General features: G+C 40.9%; 1 protein-coding gene and 1 long non-coding RNA gene across 5 annotated transcripts in view; one reads left to right on the top strand and one right to left on the bottom strand.

Moving 5' to 3' along the window:
• Positions 1–25,893, bottom strand: part of camk1da (calcium/calmodulin-dependent protein kinase 1Da) — an 86,893-nt gene that overhangs the window by 21,813 nt on the left and 39,187 nt on the right. For 2 of the 4 annotated variants that reach the window (XM_088347435.1, XM_088347432.1), the window contains 4 exons: positions 25,301–25,375; positions 16,470–16,608; positions 14,856–14,982; positions 7,405–7,480 (listed from right to left, as the gene is read on the bottom strand). In XM_088347435.1, coding sequence (XP_088203561.1) covers positions 7,405–7,480; positions 14,856–14,982; positions 16,470–16,608; positions 25,301–25,375 — 417 coding nt within the window. Of the gene's footprint in view, positions 1–7,404; positions 7,481–14,855; positions 14,983–16,469; positions 16,609–25,284; positions 25,376–25,893 lie in introns of all 4 variants that reach the window. The other 2 variants (XM_088347433.1, XM_088347434.1) reach the window with 1 other exon arrangement.
• LOC148357360 (uncharacterized) lies at positions 10,935–14,487 on the top strand. The gene is made up of 2 exons (XR_015852015.1): positions 10,935–11,288; positions 11,358–14,487. It is a non-coding gene; the product is annotated as an uncharacterized LOC148357360 (long non-coding RNA).

The following is a 25,893-nucleotide window of genomic DNA, read 5'->3' as shown; positions in this document are numbered from 1 at the left end:
AGAGACATAAGAGAAAAAGAGACAGCGAGAGAAAAATAAAGAGAGAAAGAGAGAGAGAGAGAGAGAGACAGAGAAAGGAAGAAAGAAGAGTGAGTGAAGCATAGGAAGGAAAAGAGGGTGAGGGAACGAGGGAGATAGACTGTGTAAAAGAGAGAAAGAAAGAGCAAGAGAGAGAGAGAGAAAACAGACAGAGAATAAAAGAAATAAATACATTAAGAAAAAGAGAAAGAAGAGAGACTGAAAAAGGAAAGAAAGAAGAATAAATAAGGAATGCGTGTGTGAATAAAAGGAGTGAGAGAGATAGAGACCGAGAGAGAATAAAAGTAGGAAAGAAAGAGAGAAAAGAGAGAAAGAAAGAAACAAAGAAAAAAAAATAAAGAAAGAATAAGAGGAAGAGAGAAAGTACACACAGCTTCAGTTTCTTTGAGACTTGTGCCCGACTTTGGCGAACATATCTAAAACTGCAGCTCATTTTTCTCTCAGCATTGTTTCATGGGCCACCTAAAATTACGTGACAGGCCACATTTGGCCTTTGGGTTTTGAGTCATATGTGCTCTGGACCTACAAAAGTACTGGCAGCTGGGGCCAAAAGGCAGAGGCTTTCTATTGCCAACATAAGTTGAACTTCTCCACTCAAACTTTCTCTTGCAGCTGGTGCTTTTTTAATAATGTTTGATAATGGACAAATGATTGATCGGTGTAGGTGTCTCTGTAGTGCGGTGGTTAGCACATTCGCTTAACATGTGAAAGGTCACCGCTTCGAGACCGGGTGAAAACACTTGTTGGCCTCGAGAGGGATGTGCGCCACCAGGCTGTGCTTGCCCAAGACACACCACAGGAAATAGAACCCCTAGAGCCCCAGTGCTTAAGGGACCCCCACCAGAAAGATAACAGGACACGAACATTCTTAATATTTTCCAATTCATATAGACGGATAATGTATATGTGTTTCCCTACTCATATAAGGCTTTTCATTTTTAAGCAGATCCATACATATTTTTCCCCCAAATATGCCTCTTTTAAAATTTTGGGTTGCCGACCTCTGCCTAATGTAAGGTTAAAGCAGTTTTCCATAACGTCCACATGATGGAAACAAAATGGCCAACCCAAATGCCCAGACACACAAACAAGTTAGGCAGCTCGGCACACAAGTTGGTCATACTTTCATCCCTCCAGATGAAACGGGACACAAGAAAGCGACCATGTCACTCGGCTCAGGGTGACACAATACACTCTTCTGTCCAACAGCAAAGCCCAAAAGCTTTCGCTGGTTTACGCCTGCCGCATCATACAGGTGCCCTACTTATCCCTTAGAACATGTCTAAACATCCCACTATTCTTTTACAACACCTCTCCACTCATTCCTATCACCGACAAGAGCTCTAGCCTCCAGTATATTTAGATCTCTTTCCTGCAGTGCACTCATAACACCATCCATCCACGTCAATCGCGGCCTTCCTTTTGGTCTCCTTCTATTTACTTCTGCTCAGTAGATCCTCTTCAACATTTGCTCCTCGGCCATCCTATCCACACGCTTGCTCAGTTCCACTACTACTCCAGTTCTGTCTCTCACAATTTCATTTCTCAATCTAGCCAATCTTGTCACACAAAACCTTGCTTCCTTGATTCACTCTTATACCTCGCACTCCATTCCACCAACTGCAGCCACATCACAACCCAAATACCTAAAGACTTCAACTTCTTCCAGCACCTGTCAATGCAACCTTATTTCCAACGCCATGCCCACTCGATCACATGAACACTTTATAACCTTACTCTTCCCAACACATAACTTACGCCTATCACACACTCTTCCAAACTCCATTACCAACCTTCTCAATGTTTCCTCAGAATCAGCCACAAGCGGTGTGTCATCTGCAAACAACAACTGACTTAGATGCCACACCGTTACACTGTTATCCATCATCTCTACACCTCTGCCAAATACTCTTGCATTCACCTCTCTCACCACACCATCCAAGTACACATTGAACAGCCATGATGACAACACACAGCCCTGTCTCCCACCAGTCAACAAAGGGAACCACTCATTTGTCTCACTCCCTACTCTTACACATGCTCTGCTGTTCACATAAAAACTCTTCAATACTTCCACCAACTTCACACATTACCATCACCTGCCGCAATGCCTCTCTATCGACCCTGTCATACGCCTTTTCCAAATCCATGAAAGCCAAAAAAACATCCTTACCTTTTGCAAAATATTTCTCACACACCTGTCGTACTGCAAAAACCTGATCCACACATCCTCTTCCTTTCCTGAAACCACTCTGCTTCTCCATCACCACCTTATCTGTTCTTCCTCTCACCCTCTTAATCAAGACTCTTCCATACAGCTTACCGGGCGTGGACAAGAAACTGATACCTCTCGACTGGCTAGATTCATACTTATCCCCTTTACCATTACACAATGGCACCACACATGCACTACACCAATTAACAAGAACCACACCACTTAAAAAGCATATATTCCACAAGCGTACTAACCAGTCAACTGTAGCCGTGCCACCTTTATTCAAGCATTCAGCAGTCCAACCATCCAACCCAGACGCCTTGCGCCCTTTCATTTTTTTCACTGCCTCTTGCACATCCCATGTTTCAACAGGCTTTACGTTTAAATCACCCAGCACGGACATTCTCCCCATACCACCGATCGCCTCCACTCTCACTTCTCTCCCATCTTCCACATTCAACAACTCATCAAAATACTCTGCCCATCTCGTCCTGACTGCACTAGCGCTAACCAGCAATCTACCGTCATTATCTTTCCCTTGCTCTTCCTTTCCTGACTCGCTCTTACTCTTCACTTCTTTCCAGAACACCTTTCTCCTTTCCTTAAAGTTCACTCACATCTTTCAACACCTTTCATCATTTGCTTTTCTTTTCGCTGCTTCCACTACCAATTTTACCAACCTTTTCTTCACTTTATACCTTTCATACGCATCACCACTCTTATCTTGCAGCCACTCCTCAAAGGCACGTCTCTTCTCTGTCACAGCCTCTAAGACCTCATCATTCTCCATTCACTTCCTTTCTTAATACCTCGACCAACTTTTCTCATTCCACACACTTATTTCACACTCCTCAACACTGCCTCTTTAAACCACTTCCATTCTATTACCACACTCTCCACTTCTCTTCTACTAATCCATTCATAATCTTCCTCTATCCTCTCCTCAAATGCGCTTTCCTTTTCTGCCTTATTCAACTCTGACATTTTCACCTCTTCCCTCACACTCTTCTTATAACTAGCCCTCCACAATCCATCTATTCTCAGTTTTCTTAATTCTTAATATTTTCCAATTCATATAGACCGTCTATATGAATAAAAATGATCAGACATACCACTCATTTCACCTTTGTAAACATGCACATCCAATGATCTACTTAAGATCCCTTTCCTAACCACTACATAATCCATCAGTGCTCTGTCCACCATCTCACCACCATTCACTCTGACAAAAGTATACATATTCACGTCCCTCTTTTTAAACAATGTATTTGCAATCACCAACTCATTTTCCACACATAACTCAATCAATTTATTCCTGGTACTCCATATCTACCAACCACATTTTCAACCGTTCCGTCACCCAATCTAGCATACAGGGCACCTAGTATTACCACTTTCCACCCTTCTTTCGCATTTGCCACACATTCGGACAAATCCTTCCAGAACTCCTCTCTATCCTCAGCACTTCTTTCTGAACCAGCTCCATATGCACTTATAAACATCCATACTTCTACACCCCACTTTGAAATGATCTGCATTTATGAAATGATCTGCATTTATATAGCGCTTTTCAAGTCAATGACTTCCCAAAGCGCTTTACATTGTGCTTCACATTTCCCAATAGCGGCCGTGATCTGTGCAGCCATGTAAGGCGCTAACCTGCTTTTTGGGGGTATTGGGGGTTCAGTGTCTTACCCAAGGACACTTCGGCATGTAACACGGACAAGCCGGGATTCGAACTGGGATCCCTTAATCCTAAAACGATCGCTCTACCTCCTGAGCTACTGCCGCCCACTTTAACCTCACCCATATAATTCTGGAGGCTCTTTTCACTCCAACAGTTTTTCTTTTGCTTTCTCACTCACAAGCACAGCCACTCCTTCTCTAGCATGTCCACCCGTAACTCCAGACTTTCTACCATACATACCTCCAAACTGTAATTAACCCTTTCCTTTCATCTTTGTTTCACTCAAGGCTAACACATCCACTTTCCTTCTAATCATCATCCTTCCGAACTCCTCTGTCTTCCACTCAGTCGCTTTACTTCCACATCCTCTCACATTTAGTGACCCTGTAACTAGGGTTTGCGAGACTTTTCGGTCTCCCGCCCCCTTTCTTTGCCTTCCTGTCTCTTAGGGAGTAGAGATAGAGGAGAGGATCCCCAGTCCCTTCGCTCCCTCCACTTTAGTCGCTTCTTACGACACGCAGCGGACCACGGTGGGAGAATTCTCACACCTCTCAGAAGGAGAGGGCCCCTCACCACAGGAAAATTATTTCACAGTTATTTGTAAAAAATACGTTTGTAAAAAACAGTACTAATATTTGTTAAACAAATTCTTTAGCCTGTATAATGTAAATAAATAAGGTTTCTATTTCACGGGTTTTGACTATCGAAGGACATTTTTGGAACGTAACCGTTGCCAAAAACAAAGAATTACAGTAACTTTTTAAAACACATTTATTAGATTGAAGTGACCTATTTTGGTTCATTGGATCTTTTTTTAGTAGAAAATGTGCGCAGCGATTCACGAGGCTCTCAATACAAGCCAGAAAATCTAGCAGCTGCTCTATGCCTAGTCTGAAGTACATTGCTGGCAATTGCAGTAAAGCTGACAACATTATCAACAACTCCATCACATTGGCCATCACCTTTTTTGACCTGCTGCCCACTGGCATATGCTATAGGTCCCTTAAAACAGGGGGGGGGGGTCTAACTCATTTTAGCTAGGGGCCACGAGCTCAAAAAAAATTAGACTAATAGATTAAAGAGATAAAGAGAGAGACAAGAGAGAGATTGATAAAGAAAGAAAAAAGACAAATATAGGAAAGAAAGAGGGCAGCACGGCAGCGCAGTTGTGTGCTCTCTCCGTGCTTGCGTGGGTTTCTTCCGGGCACTCCGGTTTCCTCCCACATTCCAAAGACATGCATTTCAGGTGGATTGGCCGGTCCAAATTGTCCCTAGGTGTGAATGAGCAAGCGAGTTGTCTGTCTCTGTGTGCCCTGCGATTGGCTGGCAACCAGTTCAGGGTGTCCCCTGCCCAATGCCCGATGATTGCTGGGATGGGCTCCAGCACCCCCGCGACCCTATTGAGGATAAGCGGTGCAGCTAATGAGATGAAATGAGGAAAAAGAGAGAGACAAGAGAAAGAGAGAGAGAGACAAGAGAAAGAAAGAGAGAGAGAGAGAGAGAGAGAGAGAGAGAGAGAGAGAGAGAGAGAGAGAGAGAGAGAGAGAGAGAGAACAGGGAAAGCAAGAGCAGGAACTGGGTGAGGAAGAGACCAGAGAGAGAGAGGGATAGAACAAAAGAGAAATAAAACAACAGAAAAGAGGAGAAAGAAGTGAAAAACAGTCCAAGAGAGAGAGAGAAAAAAAAACAATGAAAAAGAGAGAGACATAAAGAAAGGAAGGGAGAAATGAGAGAGAGGGAGAAATGGAGAAAGAGAAAGGGTAAAGTGAGTTGGAGAACGAGAGAAAAGAAAGACAGAATAAGAGCGAGAGAGTGAGAAATAGATACAGAGAGTGCGCGAGAGAGTAAGAGGGAGAAAGAGAGAAAGAGAGGAGAGGGGGGAGGAAGAGAACAAAAGAGAGAAAGAGAAGAGAAAGAGCTAGGAAAAGAATGAACCAGAGAAAGAGAAGGGAGAGATCGTGAAAGAGAGAAAAAAGAAAGAGAAGAGGAGAGACAAAGAGGTAGAGAAAGAGACAGAGTGGAGAGAAAATGAGTGAAAAATTATTAAAGATAGAAAAAAGAGAAGGCGAGAGAGTGAACAATAGAGACAAATGGAGATAGGTAAAAAGAGAGAGTAATAGAGGTCCGATTGCTTTGCCATGGTGCTTGGCTTTGTCTTTATCAAGCGGACGAATTTCAAACTGCAACTTATTTTTCTCCTGTGTTCCTCTGGGTGTCTCATCTCATCTCATTAGCTGCACCGCTTATCCTCAGTATTAACTAAAAACCTTGGCGGGCCTAATCTGTTGTACACCATGCCTAAAAAAACAAGGACTAACAGGCCTCACTTCCCTAAACAAACAAACAATACTGTGAACATTTATATTCATTCATCCATCCATTATCTGAACCGCTTATCGTCAGTAGGGTCGCGGGTGTGCTGGAACCCATCCCAGGGGCGGTGGGCAGGGGACACCCTGAACTGGTTGCCAGCCAGTCGCAGGGCACACATTTATCGTCATATACTTTGTTTTTTTCCTGTTGCTGCTAAATGTCACTGCACTATTTTATGATGCACTTACAACCTAGGCCAGTCTACAAGCATAATATATTTTTAAATATATTAGTTTATTTCTTCAAAGTCTCTTATTACATGTTTATCCTGTGGTGCCTTGTTGAGTCCAATGTCATTGTTGACGTTGTAATAAATAACTATTTAAATTTTGATTCTGTCACTATACATTACTGACATATGAAGAACTTAAATGGCCCATTATATTGAACGTGAACTGAGGCTTCTAATCACAATAAATAGCAAGACTTTGGTCATTTGGTATTGTTAAATCACACACCCAAAAACTTATCTAGGCCTATTATTATCCATTACAGTGATCCATCAATTATTGCGGGGGTTAAGTTCCCAAATGAACCAGGGATATGCCAAATCCGTGAAGTAGAACCCATTAGTTTTCCACAATTACTAGACAAATACTCCATTATACACTGACAACATAGAACAAACCATTTTTACAGCCTCGAGCATTTGTTTAACAAATTAAAGGTTTCTGTATGCATGTTGATTTATTCTTTTACAAATAACTACTGTTTCGTCAAGTAATAATAGGAGGGGGGGGGGGGGGTTAAGGGTTATTGTTCTGTCTTTGTTATTCATTATTCATTATCCGTTATCGGTCAGTTCATAATACGCTACAAAGCCTAGGAGCTGGGACACTTACTCTCAGCCAAAAGGCCAAGCTAAGGTCAATAGGAGGGAGATTGTTTCGTCAATCAGAATGCACAACACAATGCATACTGCAAATCAGTAAAGAAGCAAAACCATGAAAAGTAAACCGCGTTATAGTGAGGGATTACTGTAGAACAAAAATGCATCAAATTAGCCTGAATTTTTTGGGATCTCAGCAAAGAGGCTCGTGGTTTTTATTTTTATTATTATTATTTTTTTTAGAACATTCTTATGACTCACAGGATATAGGCAATCACTCCGATGGACCAGCAGTCCACAGCCTTGCTGTATGGCTTCTGGGCAAGAACTTCTGGTGCTAAAACAGAAATACACAATGAGTAATCGTTTGGCACAACTCCTTTATTAGCAATAAGTCCTTTTTACAGGACCTCAGACATTTTCTATGTACCATTAAAGCCGGTTACTAAGGGTGATGTCAAAGTAGGCCTGTTTTAACAGCCCGCAGACTCCATAATAATGTGTGGATTTTTATTTGAATAATTTTGCATCATCAAAACAATGAATTTGGGTGTTGAACCACTTTAAACACGTTCATTCACACATTTTAAAGCAACTTTAATCTCTAAAAAAAGAGTCATAGAAATGGAACATAAAAAAAGTCTACACACCCAATGCCCACTGGTAATATCACCTTGAACTTCTTAGACAACTTAAGAAAAACTAAAACTTCAGTGTAAATCTTTTAGATTATGCCCATATCCGTATTTTTTTTTAATTCACAAATTCTATCCATTGAATCAGGGCAGTTTATGATAAACAGTATAGTGAAAACATACAAAAATGAGGTCAAACTTTAACACATGCACTCTGCCTACTCAGAGACGACTTGTTTATAGTCACACCATGCATGAGTCATTTAATTGTGTTGTGGTGGTCCCCTTTTTTTGCCTGATTCCAAAATATTCATTCTGTTGCAGGGGTCTCAAAGTCAATTGAGTTGGGGGCCGCCAAGGCTAGGATCCAAGTGAGGTTGGGCTAAATGGGATTTTCCACAAAAACAGAGCTGATAAAAGCAGCTCGCTCTTCTTAAAAGGACAGTGTTTTATATTTGTCCACGAGATGTCGCTGTAATGTGTAGTGCCAACAAAAATGAGTCCAGGGAAGACTACAAACTATGGAGACTGAAAGTGAGCAAAAATAACTCTTTTTCTTTGCTTTTTTACCTCGGCTTTCTCAGAAAAGATAAAATGTAGAGAAAAGTACTATTTTTAGAAAAATGATTTAAAAAATGAGGAAGAAGAAATAAGAAAATCAGGCACAAATGAAAAATGAGAATAAAAGGAAAATAAGGTGAAAGGAAGAAAAAAGGAAAATGCAGAAAATGAAAAGAAAGAAAGAAAAGGAAGGAATTCATTTTTTACATTTTATTTTTTATTTATTTTTTCTTGAGTTTCACTTTTTGTTTTATTTCTTTTCTTTACATTTTTCTCTTTACTTTTTCCTTTTATGTTTTTTTTCCTTTCTTTTTTTCTTTTTTTCTAAAGTAATAATGTATTTGGATCACTCTTTGTCTCTGTATTTGGTCTTCTTCTGTTACTCTTTTAGCACTTGTTTTCGGCGGCATGACACAATACAGCGACATCTGGTGGGGAAATAATACACACTGTCCCTTTAACTTTCTTATGAAGGAGCGGGCCTCAAACTATCATCCTGGGGGCTGCAATTGGTTCCCGGGCCACGAGTTTGAGACCCCTGCTCTATTGTAAAAAGTTATGTTAGCACATGGATCATTAGTTTTATGTACTCTTGGCTTCATTTTATTCATCCTACATGTTTAGTATGACCTGACTTCCCCTACTGCGCATTTGCATAACACCTTTTTTGGGCAGAAACCGGATAATGAGTCAGATTATTAAAACCAGGCGTGTTGGAGAACTGTGCAGAAGCAGAAAATGTTCAATGCTTAAGGGCACTCTAAATTAAGCATTAAAGACCTCCTTTTGCACAATAATAAAATGTAATTATGTTACTGGAAGAAACAGGATCGCAAAACTTAAAATTAGAGATGATGCAGATATTTCGGACTTTGGTCTTCATCATTTACATCTAGCTTGATGGGTTATGTGTCTATTACCTGATGAGTTAGAACAGGGGTCGGGAACCTATGGCTCGCAATCCAGGTATGGCTATTTGCATGAGTACATATCACTCAGAGATGAAATTCTAGACATGCAAAATTCCTCCCGGAGATTCAATTTCTAATCAGGGTAGAGCAGAGTTTAATGCCCGCATAATGGACATAACACGAGTAATGAAGTGGTTCAGTCCGGTACAAATAGGAAACAGTTCCAACTACAGATTACAGCAAGGGTGTCACGCCATTCCACTCATTCTTAGGGATGAGTAGATTGGTTCGGACACATGGAGAGGATGGGCGAGGAGCGAATGTTGAAGAGGATCTACAGAGCAGAGGTCAATAGAAGGAGACCAAGAGGAAGGCCGCGATTGACGTGGACGTGCACTGCAGGAAAGAGGTCTAAATCTAGTGAAAGCTAGAGCTATTGTTGGTGATAGGAATGAGTTAAGAGGTGTTGTAAAAGGATAATGGGATGTTTGGGCGCGTTCTAAGCAGTGTTCCCTCTAAGCTGTGCGCGTGCGCAATTGCGCACTGCTCGCACATTCTCAGCGCACAAGAAAATCTAGCCAGCGCACAAAAATGAGGGCTCAAAATGACTAATTAAGAAGCGACTTAAGTCAAAGTTACAGTGCATAAAGGTAAAAATACACGGGTTCCCCTGACGTTGTGTCCTAAATGCGGTATTTTGAAGTCAATGTCGAACGAAGATGAAAAGTAAAGTTAGTAGAGTTTGTCAAGAACCGGCTTCCTCAGCTCGGCTCACTAAAAGGAACCGGCTCTTTCGGGTCCTAAACGGCTCTTCAGGTTGTTTTTGCTTCTTTAATCCCAACATGACCAAATATTATGTAAAACTATTCACAAAATGAATTAAAAGAAGGGGGGAATAGAACAAAAAAGAAATAAAATACCAAAATGAAAAAGTAGTGAAAAGCTGGGAAAAAAAGAAACAAAAGGAAGAGAAAAAAAAAGAAAAATTTAGAAAAAAGCCAGAAAAAAAGAAAAGAAAGAAACGTAGGAAAAAAGTAAATGGAGAACAAAAAGAAAAAAGTAAAAGCTAAAAAATAAACACAATGAGACTTTTTTTAAAAAGCAATATAAAAAAAAGAAGAAAAAGTTTGTGTGGCATTCAAATAATTTCCCATTGTATCAAGTGAATCTTGTTGCCAACATTGTACTTCCACAAAAAAAATGTAACTAAGTACAGTTCTGTATCTTGCAAGCGACTAAATAAGCCCTCAAAAATATGTTAATATTATGCGACAAAATATGATAGATAGATAGATAGATAGATAGATAGATAGATAGATAGATAGATAGATAGATAGATAGATAGATAGATAGATAGATAGATAGATAGATAGATAGATAGATAGATAGATAGATAGATAGATAGATAGATAGATAGATAGATAGATAGATAGATAGATAGATAGATAGATAGATAGATAGATAGTGTCACGCCAACAGAGCCTTTTTTGACTCTATGTCTCTAAGGATTTCTTTATATGGAAGCTCATTAATATATGTCTGTTCACTGTTGAGACACTTCATGATGAAAATATACATCACAAACTTTAAACACCCAAAAACACAAGCCAGGCACACAGAGCATTTTGATTGTGTGAGCGGAAAGGGTGGGCGGAGCTACGCGCACACCGCACGTACCGGTACTCACTTCTCTCTGCCCAGCACCAAAGGTAAATATGTTGGTATCCTCATTTACAGTATTTTGTGACATTTCTCACAAAATAACATAGCTTGCACCTTCTTTTGCAACCATTATTAAAAAAAAATTGTATAATGACAATTCTGTTTTTATTTGTAGAGCTCTAGTTGTTTATTTGTTACAGTCGTATATTCTCAGTTGGTAATTATCTTGAGGTAAGTTTGCATGTCACTATGTTCATCGAGTGGCGGGAGTTTTTTGTCTTGCTCACGACGTCGCGACTACGAGATTGATTCAGATTCCCACTATAGCAGAATTCTGGACTGAGACTTTTTATCTCGAACAGTTGAAAAGTTTCACGTAAGTATTTCGGATGATTGGCGCAAGGTAAGTGCCGTGCACAATTGTTTCACAGTCGCGCTGCTGCAGATTGCTGTCGAAGGGCATCCCCTCCCACGGCCGCTAAGACGCTCTTTTGGCATCCGACTGCTCACAAGTGAGTATGGGTTGCTGTAAAGGTTGCTCCCGCTTCCGTACGCAAGTAACCCTTCTAGAGTACGTGTCCGTGAGCTAGAGCAGTTTAAAAGGAAAATGTTAGATGCCGCGGACACCACTTCTAGCGTGGGTTGTAGCGAACCTGCTAGTTCGGTTAGCACTAGCCCTAGACGGCATGCTAATCGCAGTGAGCCAATTCAGACACGTAACAAGTTCAGCCCCCTAGCTAGTCCAACTCCACCCCGGTCTACTGGCTCCCGCACCCTAGTTATAGGTGACTCCATCACCCGAAACATAAAGCTTAGCACCCCAGCCACGGTTATGTGTATTTCTGGGGCCAGAGCACCCGACATTGAGGCTAATTTGAGGGAGCTGACACGCAAATCTAGACACCAGGACAGGGCTAGCTACACTGATATAGTCATTCACATTGGCTCTAATCATACTAAAATGAGGCAAACTGAGATTACAAAGAAAAATATTGCTAGGACCTGTAATCTCGCCAGCAAGATGTGTCGGCATCGAGTAATTGTCTCTGGTCCCCTGCCTGCAAGAGGCAATGATGAGAGGTTTAGCAGACTAGTCTCGCTAAACCAGTGGCTGACATGTTTTTGCCGTCAGCAGGGATTTAGGTTTGTGGATAACTGGCCTGCTTTCTGGGGCCGACCTGACCTGCTGAGGAGAGACGGCCTTCACCCTAACTGGGAAGGTGCTCTCACTCTTTCTAAAAATATAGATTACTGTTTAAGCCTTCCATGACAGGGTACACTAGTGCAGGCCAGGTCACAGGTGATTAGTGAACCTGTAAGCACGGGTGTGGAGTCTGTAACGCTAGAGCTAACTAGCGCAATGCTAGATTCATGCAATTCACATAGTTTTTGTAGTTTTGAGCGTTCTATTGACTGCACCATACACCCTGATCTGTACTCTTCTATAGCATCTTCTTCTGTGCTTCTTACCTCTGTTTCACCCTTGAGGAGGCAGACGAAATAACATTATTTTCTACCAATAGTCCTCCTGCTACTCCACCTGTCAACAAAATTCCTGTGGTATGGAATTCGGGCCGCATCTGCCGTCATGCTTGCAAGCTTGGCCTTCTGAATATTAGATCACTTGCCACCAAAGCTTTACTTGTCAATGACCTTATTAATGAACACAATCTTAACCTTATTGGCCTTTGTGAGACCTGGTTAAAACCAAATGAGTTTGTAGTGTTAAATGAGGCTTCTCCCCCTAACTTTGTGAGTTCGCACTTGGCACGACCATGCAAAAAAGGTGGAGGTGTTGCTCTTATATCGGAAGGTAAGTTGAAATTTACTCCTAATACCCCTACTGGTTTGAAAACGTTTGAAGCACTTGTTATGAGGTCTTTAATGTCAACACCAATTTATTTAGTTGTTGTGTATCGCCCACCTGGACCATACTCAAATTTTTGGGGATGAATTTTCGGAACTGTTAACAGACTTAGTAACTTATGCGGACAATGTTGTAATTATTGGTGATTTTAATGTTCACATAAACTCTCCTTTAAATTCACTAGCAATTGCTTTTAAGTCACTGATTGATACATTTGGTTTCAATCAAATAGTTCATGTGCCCACTTATAAAGATGGGAACACTCTAGATCTCGTTTTGACCCGTGGCGTAGTAGCCTCAAATGTTAGTGTTACCGTATCCTAATGCCATCTCTGATCACTATCTTGTTAAGTGTGAGGTGCTGTTTAATGTTTACTGTGATAAGGAAAATTTAGGCTTTCGCAGTCGCAATATCCGCCCTACAACGGTATTAGCCTTAAAAGAACTATTACCTACGGTAACTGCAGTCTTCCCTTCGTACACTGGGTCTGTTGACTCACTTATAAACAACTTCAATACTGCTTTGGTTAATGTTCTTGATTCTGTGGCGCCCCAAAGGCATAAATTTCGACCTAAGAAGAATACACCTTGGTCTACTGAAGAAACCAGGTTACTCAAACAAGGTTGCAGAAAACTTGGAACGAAAATTGCGCACTACTAAGCTGGAGGTCTTCCGACTGACCTGGTGTGACAGCTTGCTGAAATATAAAGTAGCTCTTGCCTCAGCTAGAGCATCGTTTTTCTCTAAGATTATTGTTAAACCTAAGAATAATACAAAATTTTTGTTTGACACAGTGGCGAAACTTACCAGACAACAACTTAACCCAAATAGTTGTACTTATTCAGCAAACAACATTACGGAATTTTTTAATAAAGATTCAAGTCCACTTAAGATGTGACTTTAAGGTTCTTTTATTAACATATAAATGTTTGCATGGGCTTGCACCCTCTTATCTCTCTGATTTGATTTCCCTCTATGTTCCTGCACGGAGTCTGCGCTCGGAAAATGCCTGTCTACTTGTGACTCCGAGAGCCAAGAAGTCTGCAGGCTCGAGAGCGTTCTCCATCCAGGCCTCGGTGTTATGGAATGCCCTGCTTCCGGAGATAAGATCTGCAACCTCAATGGAAGTTTTTAAATCGAGGCTTAAGACACACTTCTATTCCAAAGCTTGATTAATGCCCACCTCATATTCTGTATTGTCCTGTCTTTTTCCGACGGGCTGCCTGGTGGTGATACGAAGAAGAAGGACGATTTGAGATGAGTCAGCAGACCAGCGTCTGACCTGAAGCATGTCAACCCCTGCATTTACCAGCTGGCAGAGATGGGAAGCTGCGTCGTGGCCGTCATGCACTTTCCGGACATTTTCAACATCTTACCTAGTGTTTACTATTCTGTGTACAGTAATGCTAATTGTGATTCACCCTGGTCAATCCTGGAAGGGGGATTACCACATGTGAGGTCCTTTCTCAAGGTTTCTCTTTTTTCCTCACACTGAGGTTTTTGAGTTGTTTCTTGCCCGCATGCTGGTTTAAGATCAGGTAATTGTGCAATTGTGTAATCGTAAGCCTTTGCAGTCCTTTGAGATATTTTTGTGATTAAGGGCTATATAAATAAATGTGACTTGACTTTAGGTTCTCCCCCACCTAATCAAAACAAGCACAGAAATTCACTTTTCTTTTAAGATTAAAAATCGCATCGAAATTGCAATACATGTCTGAAAATTTGCAATCAAGTTTTTTTCCAAAATCGTGCAGCCCTAATATGTATACATGAAAAGAGCCATTTACGCATGGCTAGTGAACCATATGTACCCGACCCCTGCTATAGAGGCTTAGTTAAAGCAAGGTAATTGAGACTGTGTATCACCAAGTTTAACAGTAAGATGCTGGAGTTTGAGTGTAGCATTGCATTGAACATTTGTCTCTTGTCTCAAAAGAAGCAAACAGACACAAACACTGATTAATTCCATAAGTGAGTAAAGCAGTACGCAGACGCACACACACACACAAAATAATTGATTATTAATCACTCACTTTAGAGAAAAAAAAATCTAAAGTAAGTAGTTCTTAACCTACCGACATATCCCGGCGTACCACAAGCAGTGGACATGACATTCCCGCTACCCTCCATCTTGGAAAGACCAAAGTCGCTGATCATGATCTTCGAGCAATCGTGGGGATTAAAATACAGCAGGTTCTCCGGCTACAGGAGAAAGAAAGAGCAAGTTGATATTACAGTATTTTCCGGAATACAAGCAAGCAGGGTTCGTACATCTTTTTCATGGCCAAATTTAAGCCCTTTTCAAGCACTTTCAAGGCCAATTTTCTGGTACCTCCCAAGTAGGAAATCCAGCACAGATCAAAATAATGTTTTCTTGTTGGCTTTTATGACTAAAAAAAGAGTCACTATCTTGCCGCTTGCACATACGGTGCGCTATTTTGAGCTGTGCCTTTCTATTATTTACGATCTTTTATATTTTTGTGTGTGTTTTCATGTGTCTCTTAATTGGTTAAAGTAGAATGTAGTGCAATGGTTTAGATAGATGGATAGATAGATACTTTATTCATCCCCTAAGGGAAATTCATATTTCCAGCAGCATCCCTGAGCTGAGAACAGTACAATAATAAAGCCAAAAGAATACAATATACAAATACCCAGTGTGACGTGCAAATGCATTTGCCTAACACACGATAGGTCCCAGGTTCCAACATATGTTGGCCTGGAGAGGGATGGGTGCCACCAGGCTGTATAACCAAGACACACTACCAGAAATGCTGCCCCTACGACCCTAGTGGTTAAGGTGCAAGGTTATTTAGAGCATTGAAGAGTTAATATTTTTTTGGGGAGATTTTTTTTTTTTGCATTTTCAGGGGTTTTGTGTTGTTATCCGACTTGAAATCTGTTAAGTGTGTAGAAAGCTAAAATTGTTTAGTATTTAACAATTTTTTTTCTGTCGGTCCTAATATTTTAATTCATGTTTCATGTGCTCTTTAGGGATGCCCTGTAAAACATGTGAAATGACTATTGATTGAATAACTTGGTTCATAATATTATATTATTAATTATGATAGCTCGGTTGCCTTGGGGTAGAGCGCCCGCCCTGAGACTAGGAGGTCGCTGGTTCAAGCCTCGGCCGGGTCATACCTAAGACTTACAACATTGGTACTCATTGCCTCCCTGCTTGGCGCTCGGCATTTAGGGGTTGGAATTGGGGGGGTTTGGTCACCTAATGACTCCCAACACATCAGTTGGTTTGGGAGAGGGGGCTGGGAATCCCCTCCTCTGAATCAATTTCCCATAAAGAGTCAGAAAAAGACTCTAGCCACCTCCCACTAGGGGGACATGGCTCTGGTATATATATATATATAATTATGATATATAATTAAAAATACAAAAAATCCCTCTCTCTCTCTCTCAGTGAGCCGAGCCGAAAAAGCCGCTTCTTAAAAAGAGACGGAATTCCCTTGACTTGTCTAATGTACATGCGGTAGTTACAACATACTCAGTGAGTCAGTGAAACATTTTAATAATCGAACAGTGCTCTGTACCCTCAAAACTCCTAAAATCACCCCTGTTCCAGTCTACCTTATAAATGATAAATATACGACAAAAGAGGCCTTATGGTTGAGGAAATACGGTAATTCCCGAGAGGTGAAGTAGAGCTAGTGATCTAGTAGAATGTGTGCTACCTTCAGGTCCCTGTGCACGATGCCCATGTTATGTAGATAGTTAACAGCATCCAGGACTTGTCGGATGAGTGTGCTGGCGTCTTTTTCAGTGTAGAAGCCTTTTTCAACAATTCGGTCAAAGAGCTCACCGCCGGACACCCTGCATCATTTAGGAGAGTGTTAACTATGCATATAATAATGTTGCCAACTTATGTGCTGTTTACTTTACTTCCCCATCATTGAAGGAGATTAAAAAAAACCTTACTCTAGAATTATAGATTCATTGAGTTATATTTGTAGAATTCCGCAACATTAAGGTCAGAATCAAGTTAAAAACCGTATATACAGTGGCTTGCGAAACTATTTGGCCCCCTTGAACTTTGTGACCTTTTGCCACATTTCACACTTCAAACACGAAGATATAAAACTGTAATTACTTGTGAAGCATCAACATAAGTGGGACAGTTTTATATATTCATGTTTGAAGTCTGAAATGTGAAAAATAGTCACAAAATTCAAGGGGGCCAAATAGATTCACAAGCCATTGTATACAAGTCATATAGTATTCTACAGGGGCGTTACCAGAGGGGGGCCGGGTTTGGCAGTGCACACCCACAAATACATTCTACCCACCCAAAGAAAAGTGGATGTAGGAAAAGTGAAACAAAAGAAGAAAAATACAAAAGTGGAAAATCAAGAACAAAACAAGAAAAAAGCCGGAAAAATTAGTAAAAAAAGTTAGGGAAAAATAGAAAGAGAGGAGAAAAAAGGAAAAAGAAATAAAAAGAAGAAGAAGAAAACTAAAGACTGATTTGTCGGGGTCCCTTTGACTATATTGCCAATAACGATGTCATATTATGTACAAAATGAATTCATGATTTTTCAAAATAAAATATATATTATTTTTCTAAATTATATGACCATTTATTTTTTCCCTCTTAGGTGAACTTTTAACTAATTTCAACTTTTTAACCATTTAATATAAAGCAACTTTAAAGTCAAACAACTGGAATCCCTGAGTTAAACCAAATGGCAATTTAATTTACGTATTGACTTTTCAGTGCAACAACAAATAACCTACAATATACAAGAATAAAGTAAACAGTTTTATAGAAAGTTAATAATAAAACCCAACCCAGAAAAACACTGGTAACATAAAATAAAATATTTAGTACTAAAAAATATTATAAAAACATTTTCAACCTTTTATGTACTCAGCAAATTTGAGGTCAACAACATGGAATCCCCGAGTTTTTTTTTTTTTTTTGGGGGGGGGGGGGGGGGGGGGGGTAATAATAGTTGTGCTCCCCCTCCGTGCTTTAGATATGCCCGCCCCTGAGACTTATGTCTGATGACGCCACAGGTATTCTACAAACAGGACACAATTTGCTACACAGTGGTAACTGGTGTGCAGGATGGTAGCACCCCCACCTGGACAATTTGTTTCATAACATGAAATTTACCCAAGAGGGATGATTCATCATGAAAAACTAACAATATGCAGGCAGGAGCAAAGAGGGCAGATCTATAGAATAGTGTTAACCTGTGCGTACTGTTGTCAAATGTGTCTAATTCGTTTGCCAACCTCTATGTTTTATTACGATGTTTCCCAAGCCTCTCTTCAAAGGAGGTATCTATCCATTGCTCCAGCTATCCATAAATAGAGCAGAAGACTAATGTAATGTTCTTTTGTGTGGGCAAGCAGATCCACAGTTGCCTCAAACGGACTTTCAGCTCTCTCTTTAACGGACAAATAATACAAATGGAAAAACTATCCCTAAATGAGGCGGCATGGTGGTTGGGTGGTTAGCGCGCAGCCCCACGGTGCAGAGGTTCAGGGTTCAAGTCCAGATACCGCAGCCTCCCCGTGTCGCATTTGCATGTTCTCCCTGTGCCTGCGTGGGTTTCTCTGGGCACCCCGGTATCCTCCCACATTCCAAAAACATGCATGGCAAGTTATTTGGCCGGTCCAAATTGTCCCTATGTATGAATGAGCGAGTGAGCTTTCTGTCTCGAGTGCACTGCGACTGGCTGGCAACCAGTTCAGGGTGTCCCCTGCCAACTGCCCGAAGATAGCAGGGATGGGCTCCAGCTCCCCCGTGAACTTACTGAGGATAAGCGGTGAAGATAATGGATGGATCCCTCAAAGAGCTGCTAACAGCACCATTTTCACATATGACTAGCGATGGGTCTGTCACGTTAAAAAGGAACGTGTTCCTAGAACAATACTTTTCACTGTAACGAGTACTGTTATGCGTTACTCAAATATGTTGTAAACCGCCTGTCGTTACAACATTGTGCATCTCTTCTTATAAGCAGATCGTAAATGATGGCATCCTTTTATTGATAGTTGTTCCTCTTTCGCTCCTTATGCAACTTACAAGCCTCATTCCACCAGCAACCCTCAAAGCACAGGTGACAATCATGCGGCCCACAGGCCAGATCAGGCACACCAAAGGTTTTAATCCAGCCCGTGAGGCAACACCCAGAGAAGCACAAGAGAAAATGGGCTGCAGTTCAAAATATGTCCACTTGATCTTGACAAAGACAGGCACCACTCGTAAATCAAATGGAACTTTATGATTTAAGCTCTCTTTTTCGCTTTCTTTGTTCTCTTTCTCTTAATCTCTATACCTCTGTATCTCTCTGCTGTTCTCTCTCTTGTTCTTTCTCTCTTTCCCTCTCTCTCTCGTTTTCTCTCTCTACCTCTGGTTCTCTTTCCAAATCCTTTTTTCTAACTATCTCGCTTTCTAACACTGTTTCTTTCTTTCTTTAATCTACTAGTCCAGCCCCATGAGGTTTTTTTACCATATGGCCCCCAAGCTAAAATGAGTTTGACACCCCTGACTTAAAGGGATTATAAAAGACTGTTTTTTTCCCAATTAGGCACAGAGCATAAAGTCTTCCTCCTCACAATCATTCAGATATGTTGCAAAAATAAAAAAGAATTGCCTCAAAGTTGACCCAATTGCCGCATATCCTCTAAAGCCATGACATCACCGAATGAAAACAAGGACCCAAACAACGGTAGGTCCCATTGAAAAACAGATGGCAATTGCAGTAAACAGCAATTGCAAAGCGCTCATTTCTTCTTGGAGGTATTGTTGCTTTGCTTACTGTGTTGCTGGGGGACTTCTGACTCTTGTCCGAGTTGCGTGCTTTGATCATCATAAGCTGTGTGAGGTAAGATTACCTGCAGTCGTCTACAGCGTGTGTTCCTTTTTTGCCATCACCTCTTTTTAGGTAGGTGATTGTGACTTTTCCTTTGTGTTTTTCCGCCACGTGTCTTGTAATTGGTACAACATTGTCCAGATAGCTCTCCGTTAGCGCCCTGGCAATCAAAGGCTTCCAGGTTTGCTTGGTCCAGATTATCCCCTTAGTAGTTGGCTAGCTGGATAGCCTGCTTTGCCCATTGTTTTTTTTCCCGGCTGGGTTCGTGTTTGTTGCTGTGGCGGTTTTTTGTTTGTTTCCCGGGTATCCTGGCAGCTTACTACACGTTTTCGGTCGGCCAGCCTCCCGTTTTTCCGCCGATCGGTCCCAGTTAGCCCTCTTTAGCATTCGGCTAGCTCGCTGTGATCATTAGGTATATTTACGGCCGGGTTCGTGTTTGTTGCCATGGCCGTTTTTTTGTTGTTGGCTCGTGATTTTTTGTTGTTGGCTTGTGCCAGTGACAGATACTTTACCCAATTAAGCCCATTAAAGGTAGACAAATAATAAGAAATACAACATGTCAAACAATGACTACAGTGCACAAAGGCCTAAAACCAGTAGGAAATGGGTACATTAAAGTAAGGCCTCGCTACTTCGCGGTTCGACGTTTGCGGATTCAGAGCTTCGCGGTCTGTAATGGTTATAAAAAAAAAAAAAATTTTAAAGGGGCGTCGCTACTTTTTGCGGGAATCCCCCCTCGGCCGACGACCCTAGCACAGTGCGCCGTTGTCGTTTCTCGGTGTTGTGCCCAAATCCGACTCCCGTACAGAATCCCCCCCCCCTCGCGTGAACGCGCATTCTGCTGTGCTTCCGACAAAAGCGATCGTATTCTATATAATACGCTTATTGAAACCATAGAGCGAGCTAATTAAAATAATTGGGCGATCGTAGTCTATATAATGCGTTTATTTAAACAAAGCGCGATCGTATTCTACAAAATGCATTTGTTAACGCGGATGAAAAAGTCACCAACGTCACGTCTCCCGCTCGGGCCGCGATGGCTCTACATGGCGCTACATGGCCCTCGATGGGGGTGAAAGGGGTAGGGGGGACCTGTGGGGGTTAGGGGGAGGTGAAACGGAAGCCGCGTGGACCCAGCAGTGGCAGCCGTGGGCTACCAGTACACTCAGTACGGCCAGAGTAAGTCGAGAGCCTTCCCGGCTTAGCATGGCGCTCGTGGCGCACGTTAAAGCTCGTGTTTGCTGACGGGATCTCAAAGACTATTTTGCATTACGGCGGTGAAGCGGAAGCCGCACCAAAACCGCGCGCCGGTATTGTGCCCAAATCCGACTCCCGTACAAAATCCTCCCCCCCTCTCGCGTGAACGCGCATTCTGCTGCGCTTCCGACAGGCCGTCGCGGTGTAGTGCGTATCGCGCCCGAAAGTACCCGCGCCGCGGGTTAGGGGCTCGCTCGCGAATAATAAGGATAAGAGGTGCAGATAATGAGATGAGATGACATTTTTTTTTTCTTTTTGAAGGGACGTCGATACTTCGCACATTTTCACTTTTTGCGGGTGGCTTTGCTCCCCATTAAACGGGTCTGAAGAATAATATTAAAACTTTTTTTTTTTCTTTTTGGAGGGGCGTTTCTACTTCGCAGATGTTCAGTTTTTGCGGGTGGTTTTGGTCCCCATTAACCGGGTCTAAAAAATAATAATTTAAAAACAAAAAATATATATATATATATTTTTTTTTTTTTGAAGGTGCGCCGCTACATCGCGGATTTTCACTTATCGCGGGTGGTTTTGGTCCCCATTAACCGCGATAACCTTACTGTATATATTTATGATTAAAAATGATGTGCTCATATGAAACGAAGTCCAAATGTTTTATGTTTTGTTTTATAACCCACACAGGGGGGTCTTTGGTCAAAGGTAATTGGTGATTTCCCGCAATTTGAAAAACAATTTTGGATTAGAAGAAGGAGCAATGAGAATCCTTTCAAAGGGATGTAAAGTCCTTCTAAACAGTGAGCAGAAAATAGGGAAACCCTTTTTTTACGAGTCTTGTAGTAATGCCTTTTAACTAAAAAACATGCTAATTAAATGAACATGAACAGTAAATTACAGTGCAGTTCTAAGCATTCACCAGAAAATATATGGCCCCAAGAAAAAAACATTTACACCAGAACAATCCAATATTGTGCTTAAACCATCACCCTGGAGGCGGCGAGCTTGAGAGCCCTGCTTTAAAAGAATGAGTAGTCCAAAGAAGGACAGTTGACGGCTTTACAATAGCTTCTAAAGGTAGTCAGTGTGTTGCAGCAAATGACAACCAAATACTAAAGTACTAAAAACACCACAGGGACAAGCTACCTTCGAAAAATCCAAATTTGGGCTTCTTTTAAGAGCATCTCAAGTTGTGTCATACTCACACATCTCATTTATTAGTCTTTAAAAAAATATGTTTATGATATAACACAAGTCTTTTGGTTATAATTTGAATAAATTGTGTTTTATTTGAATGAATATTTTTATACCAAATAAAATCAAGCATTGATATTTTAGAAGGACAGTGTGTAATATTTAGTGCCATCTAGTGGTACAAAAAAACAAACAGTCATTAATGTGAAAACTAGACAAAATACATGAATAATCATATCAATGTTAATTAAAAAAAACGTCAAGAAATTTGTATTTCTTTTACACCGTGAAATCCCCACTTAAGTCGGCACCATGTTTGTTTGGCATCCTGCCGCCACGCTGTGCCCTGTATCACTGGCCATTGCTCGAACCAGACAACACAGTTCCGCCTAGTACTCGAATCTTATACATTAGGGCTTTGAAGGTTTGAAGGCGCTGTATGTAATTTGGAACATTCTTACTTGCTGACACAATATTCTGGCTTGTGTCACTAAAGAAGCCTGTGTTAGGCTCATTATGTTGCACGTCAAGTAAGTGCTTTTCCGATAAGCGCCTGAATAAACTCTTCTTTTTTTATCTTTTGGGGGGTTTTGGTTGGCGTTTGGACTGTCCTTGAAACAGGCCTTTTCTTACTTTCACCATTTTATGCTACACCAACAAAAAACTGCAGTGACAAGCATATAGTCACCCTACAAATCCCTTCCTTTTCATCCTACCAAATGTGTTCCATTGCCCGGACAGCTTTGCTAAAAGTAAGATAAATGCAGGTAAGGATGTTTGAAAAAAATTGTAAGGGCTTCTCGGACTCTGTTGAGCATTGTTAACACATACCCAATAGAAAAGATATACTTTACTATACTACTCAAGGACACCTCAAATGACACACTCCACCTCTAACAGTTTTAACAATAATTCACAACTTGAACTTGTATTCAATGAATAAGGACACTACTTCTTCCTATTATGTTGTCTGGCTAAATCCCTTAACCACTAGGGTTGTATGAACACCATTTCCTGTGGTGTGTCTTGGGTAAATACAGCCTAGTTGCGCCCATCCCTCTACAGGCCAACATATGTTTCCACCGGGCCTCAAACCGGGGACCTTTCGTGTGTCAGGCGATTGCGCTAACCACTGCACTACGTGTACGGAGTATTAACCAATTTAGAAAAGTCCGTTTTCTGCCAGTCTATGACACAAATGCTTTCTGCTGGGTTGTGGCGATGTTACAGAGGAGTGCAGCCAGCGGCACAAAAGGCCAGAACAAATGGGATTTGTAATATATCAATTTTCTTATTTCATTGTTCAAGCAAAGACGTGCGCAGAAAAATCTAATCTCTGATGTGAACTATAAAAACAATGATATGGGTTATATTTGAGGGTTTATCTGTCCTTACTTGCAGAGTTTCAAAATTTAAACTCCCAAAAAGTTTCAAATGTTACCTTTGAAATTGTAAACATGCTCAGTGATGTGCTCTGACCCGCGAACGGCTTTGACGGTGATGAAAATGATGTGTGAAGGGACGAAGGAAGAGAGAAATAGCAGACAAAGGCAGACGATAGAAAGAGAAATTCTGATGCACAAAGAAACGGTGGTCGGATCTTCTCAAAAGAACATCTGAGCTCATCTGAGAACCTTTCACTATGCTTTTCTGACAAAAGGCCAAGCTACAATAGAACCTGTGAGCAATTTTAAACCTTCCAGAGAAAATAATAACTTTTTGCTAGCAAGAGGGCGCAGGACTGAATGGTTAAAGTCGATTGTGGAGTTGCCAGGAGAGGCCTGTCAGCAGACAATGGTACACTGTTAATTGGCTAATAAGGACAACAGGAAGCTCTGGTCTTCACGTATACGTTGTCTGGGCAACAGAGAGAGATTGAAAATAAATATCCCAGTTTATCCACAAAAATGTGTTTACACCAATGTGAACAATACAGTAGTACATCGACTTACAAATATATCTAAATACGAAAAGTTCAGGTTACAAATTACCTGAACAGGAAAGTATTGCCTCTAGCTACAAAGGCATTTGTGGATTCAAAGTCAAAAATAAAGTACACTATGCGCTGCCATTTGCCGCTCCCAGAGTTCTACCTGGCAAGCGGGAACAAATGCATGAATCCCGGAATGCTCTTTGTGGTCGTTTCCTGCTCTGTAAAGAGTCCACTGTATAGTACACTGGTGAAGAGCTATCATTTACAATGGACCCCACAAAAGACATGTCGAAAAAGTGGGTAATAGCAAGAGAAAAAGCAAGAGATAAAAGAAAGGTATGAAAACACAAACCAACGTGCAACAGGAAGTAAGAGATGACAAGGAGGAGGATGGAGCCATCATTGCATCAGCCCAAATTAAAGAGATTTTGGCAAAATACCACAAGGTCTTGGAATTTGTGGAAAGGAATCACCCAGAAAAAGTGGTGACAGGACGGGCTTTTGCTCATTATGATGACTACAGTGTACTGCATTTGCAACGGATTGTCAAAAACCGGCAAATGAAGACGTCATTAGATCGGTTTTTCATTAAATGCCCGGCAAAAAACACTGTAGCAGACAATTAAATAATGCGACCATTTGAAAAGTAAATGAATATTTTTATTATTTCATTTTTTTCTTTGTTTTTCTGCACTATGTGCCTCTCATTTTAAGTTTATTGTGTTTATTTTTTGTTTTAGGTTTTAATGCTCTTCCATGATTTATCCAAAAATATATCATACTTTTGGGGCCTTGAAACGGATTAGCGCAATTACATTCAAAAGGTGTCTCTTCTTACAAATGTTTCAGGTTACAAAGCTACTCCCAGAACGAATTAAATCCGTAAGTAAATGTACCAATTTACAAAAAACAATTTCAAAATGAGTAAATTCCAACTTGGCTTTATCAGTACATTAGCGTACTATTCGAATTACTGTAATCATGCGACCGTGAGCTAAAGAGAAAATCCAAACGGTTCCTGGAAAAAGTCTTATTCACAGTCTTTTTAGCGATATTAAATAAAATCAATTTCAATCAAAGTTGTTCTCCAAAACACCCAGAAGATGGCAGCAACTTCCCACAATGTGATCCCATAGGCATTCACGTGTGGCAACGGACCGATCACGGGCAAGAAATCTCACAGACCAGGTATAATAAGTAATGCATCTTGTAGAGCATTTTTGTTATATGAAACAAATAAAAAACATGTTGTACATAAACACATAGATTAAATAAATAAAATTATACTTAAATTTAAAAAAGACTTCCATTAGAACAAGTCAATCTTACTTGAAGTTCAACTCACAATTGCATAATGAGATAGAGATGATCTGGACTCTCATAGATGTCCTCCAGGGCCACAATATTTTCATGCTTGATTCTGTGAAGACAAACCGAGAGTAAAATACATGAAAGGAAAGCTCTGTTACTTTCATCAAATTCAGTCATGTATTAATGCAAGTAAATATGTTTCCATATTATTATTCTGCTTGTGTAACGACACTTCTGAGAGTGCTAAGGAAAAACAACCTGGAACAGAAGCTGTTGGTTTCCTTCTAGATAGCCACAGCAGAGAGCAACCTGGCATATGGCATCACGGTGTGGTATGCAGGGTGCATTATGGTCATCAACACAACCCAGAAAATCATCGACTTTTCTCTACAATGTCGGGAGGACATTCCCAACTTGCGCTATTTGTCCCTTAAATATCTTGCATATGAATAAAACAGTGCTTCACAACCTTTTTTTGCCCAAAAGACAGCCAACTGACTGGATTAGTTTCACCATCGATCTACAAATGAGGTAAACTCTGTAATGACCCTTCGCATGCTAATGTGAAGAAAAGAATGTTTGTCGGGGACGTAACCAGCCTGTATTTTTGTAGTATTACTCTAGTTG

Source organism: Urocampus carinirostris, chromosome 11 (assembly GCF_059441175.1).
Source record: "Urocampus carinirostris isolate Australia breed hairy pipefish chromosome 11, RoL_Ucar_1.0, whole genome shotgun sequence".
Taxonomy (NCBI): Eukaryota; Metazoa; Chordata; class Actinopteri; order Syngnathiformes; family Syngnathidae; genus Urocampus; species Urocampus carinirostris.
Note: the sequence above shows the minus strand (reverse complement) of the source record. Positions and strands in the feature narration are given on the sequence as shown.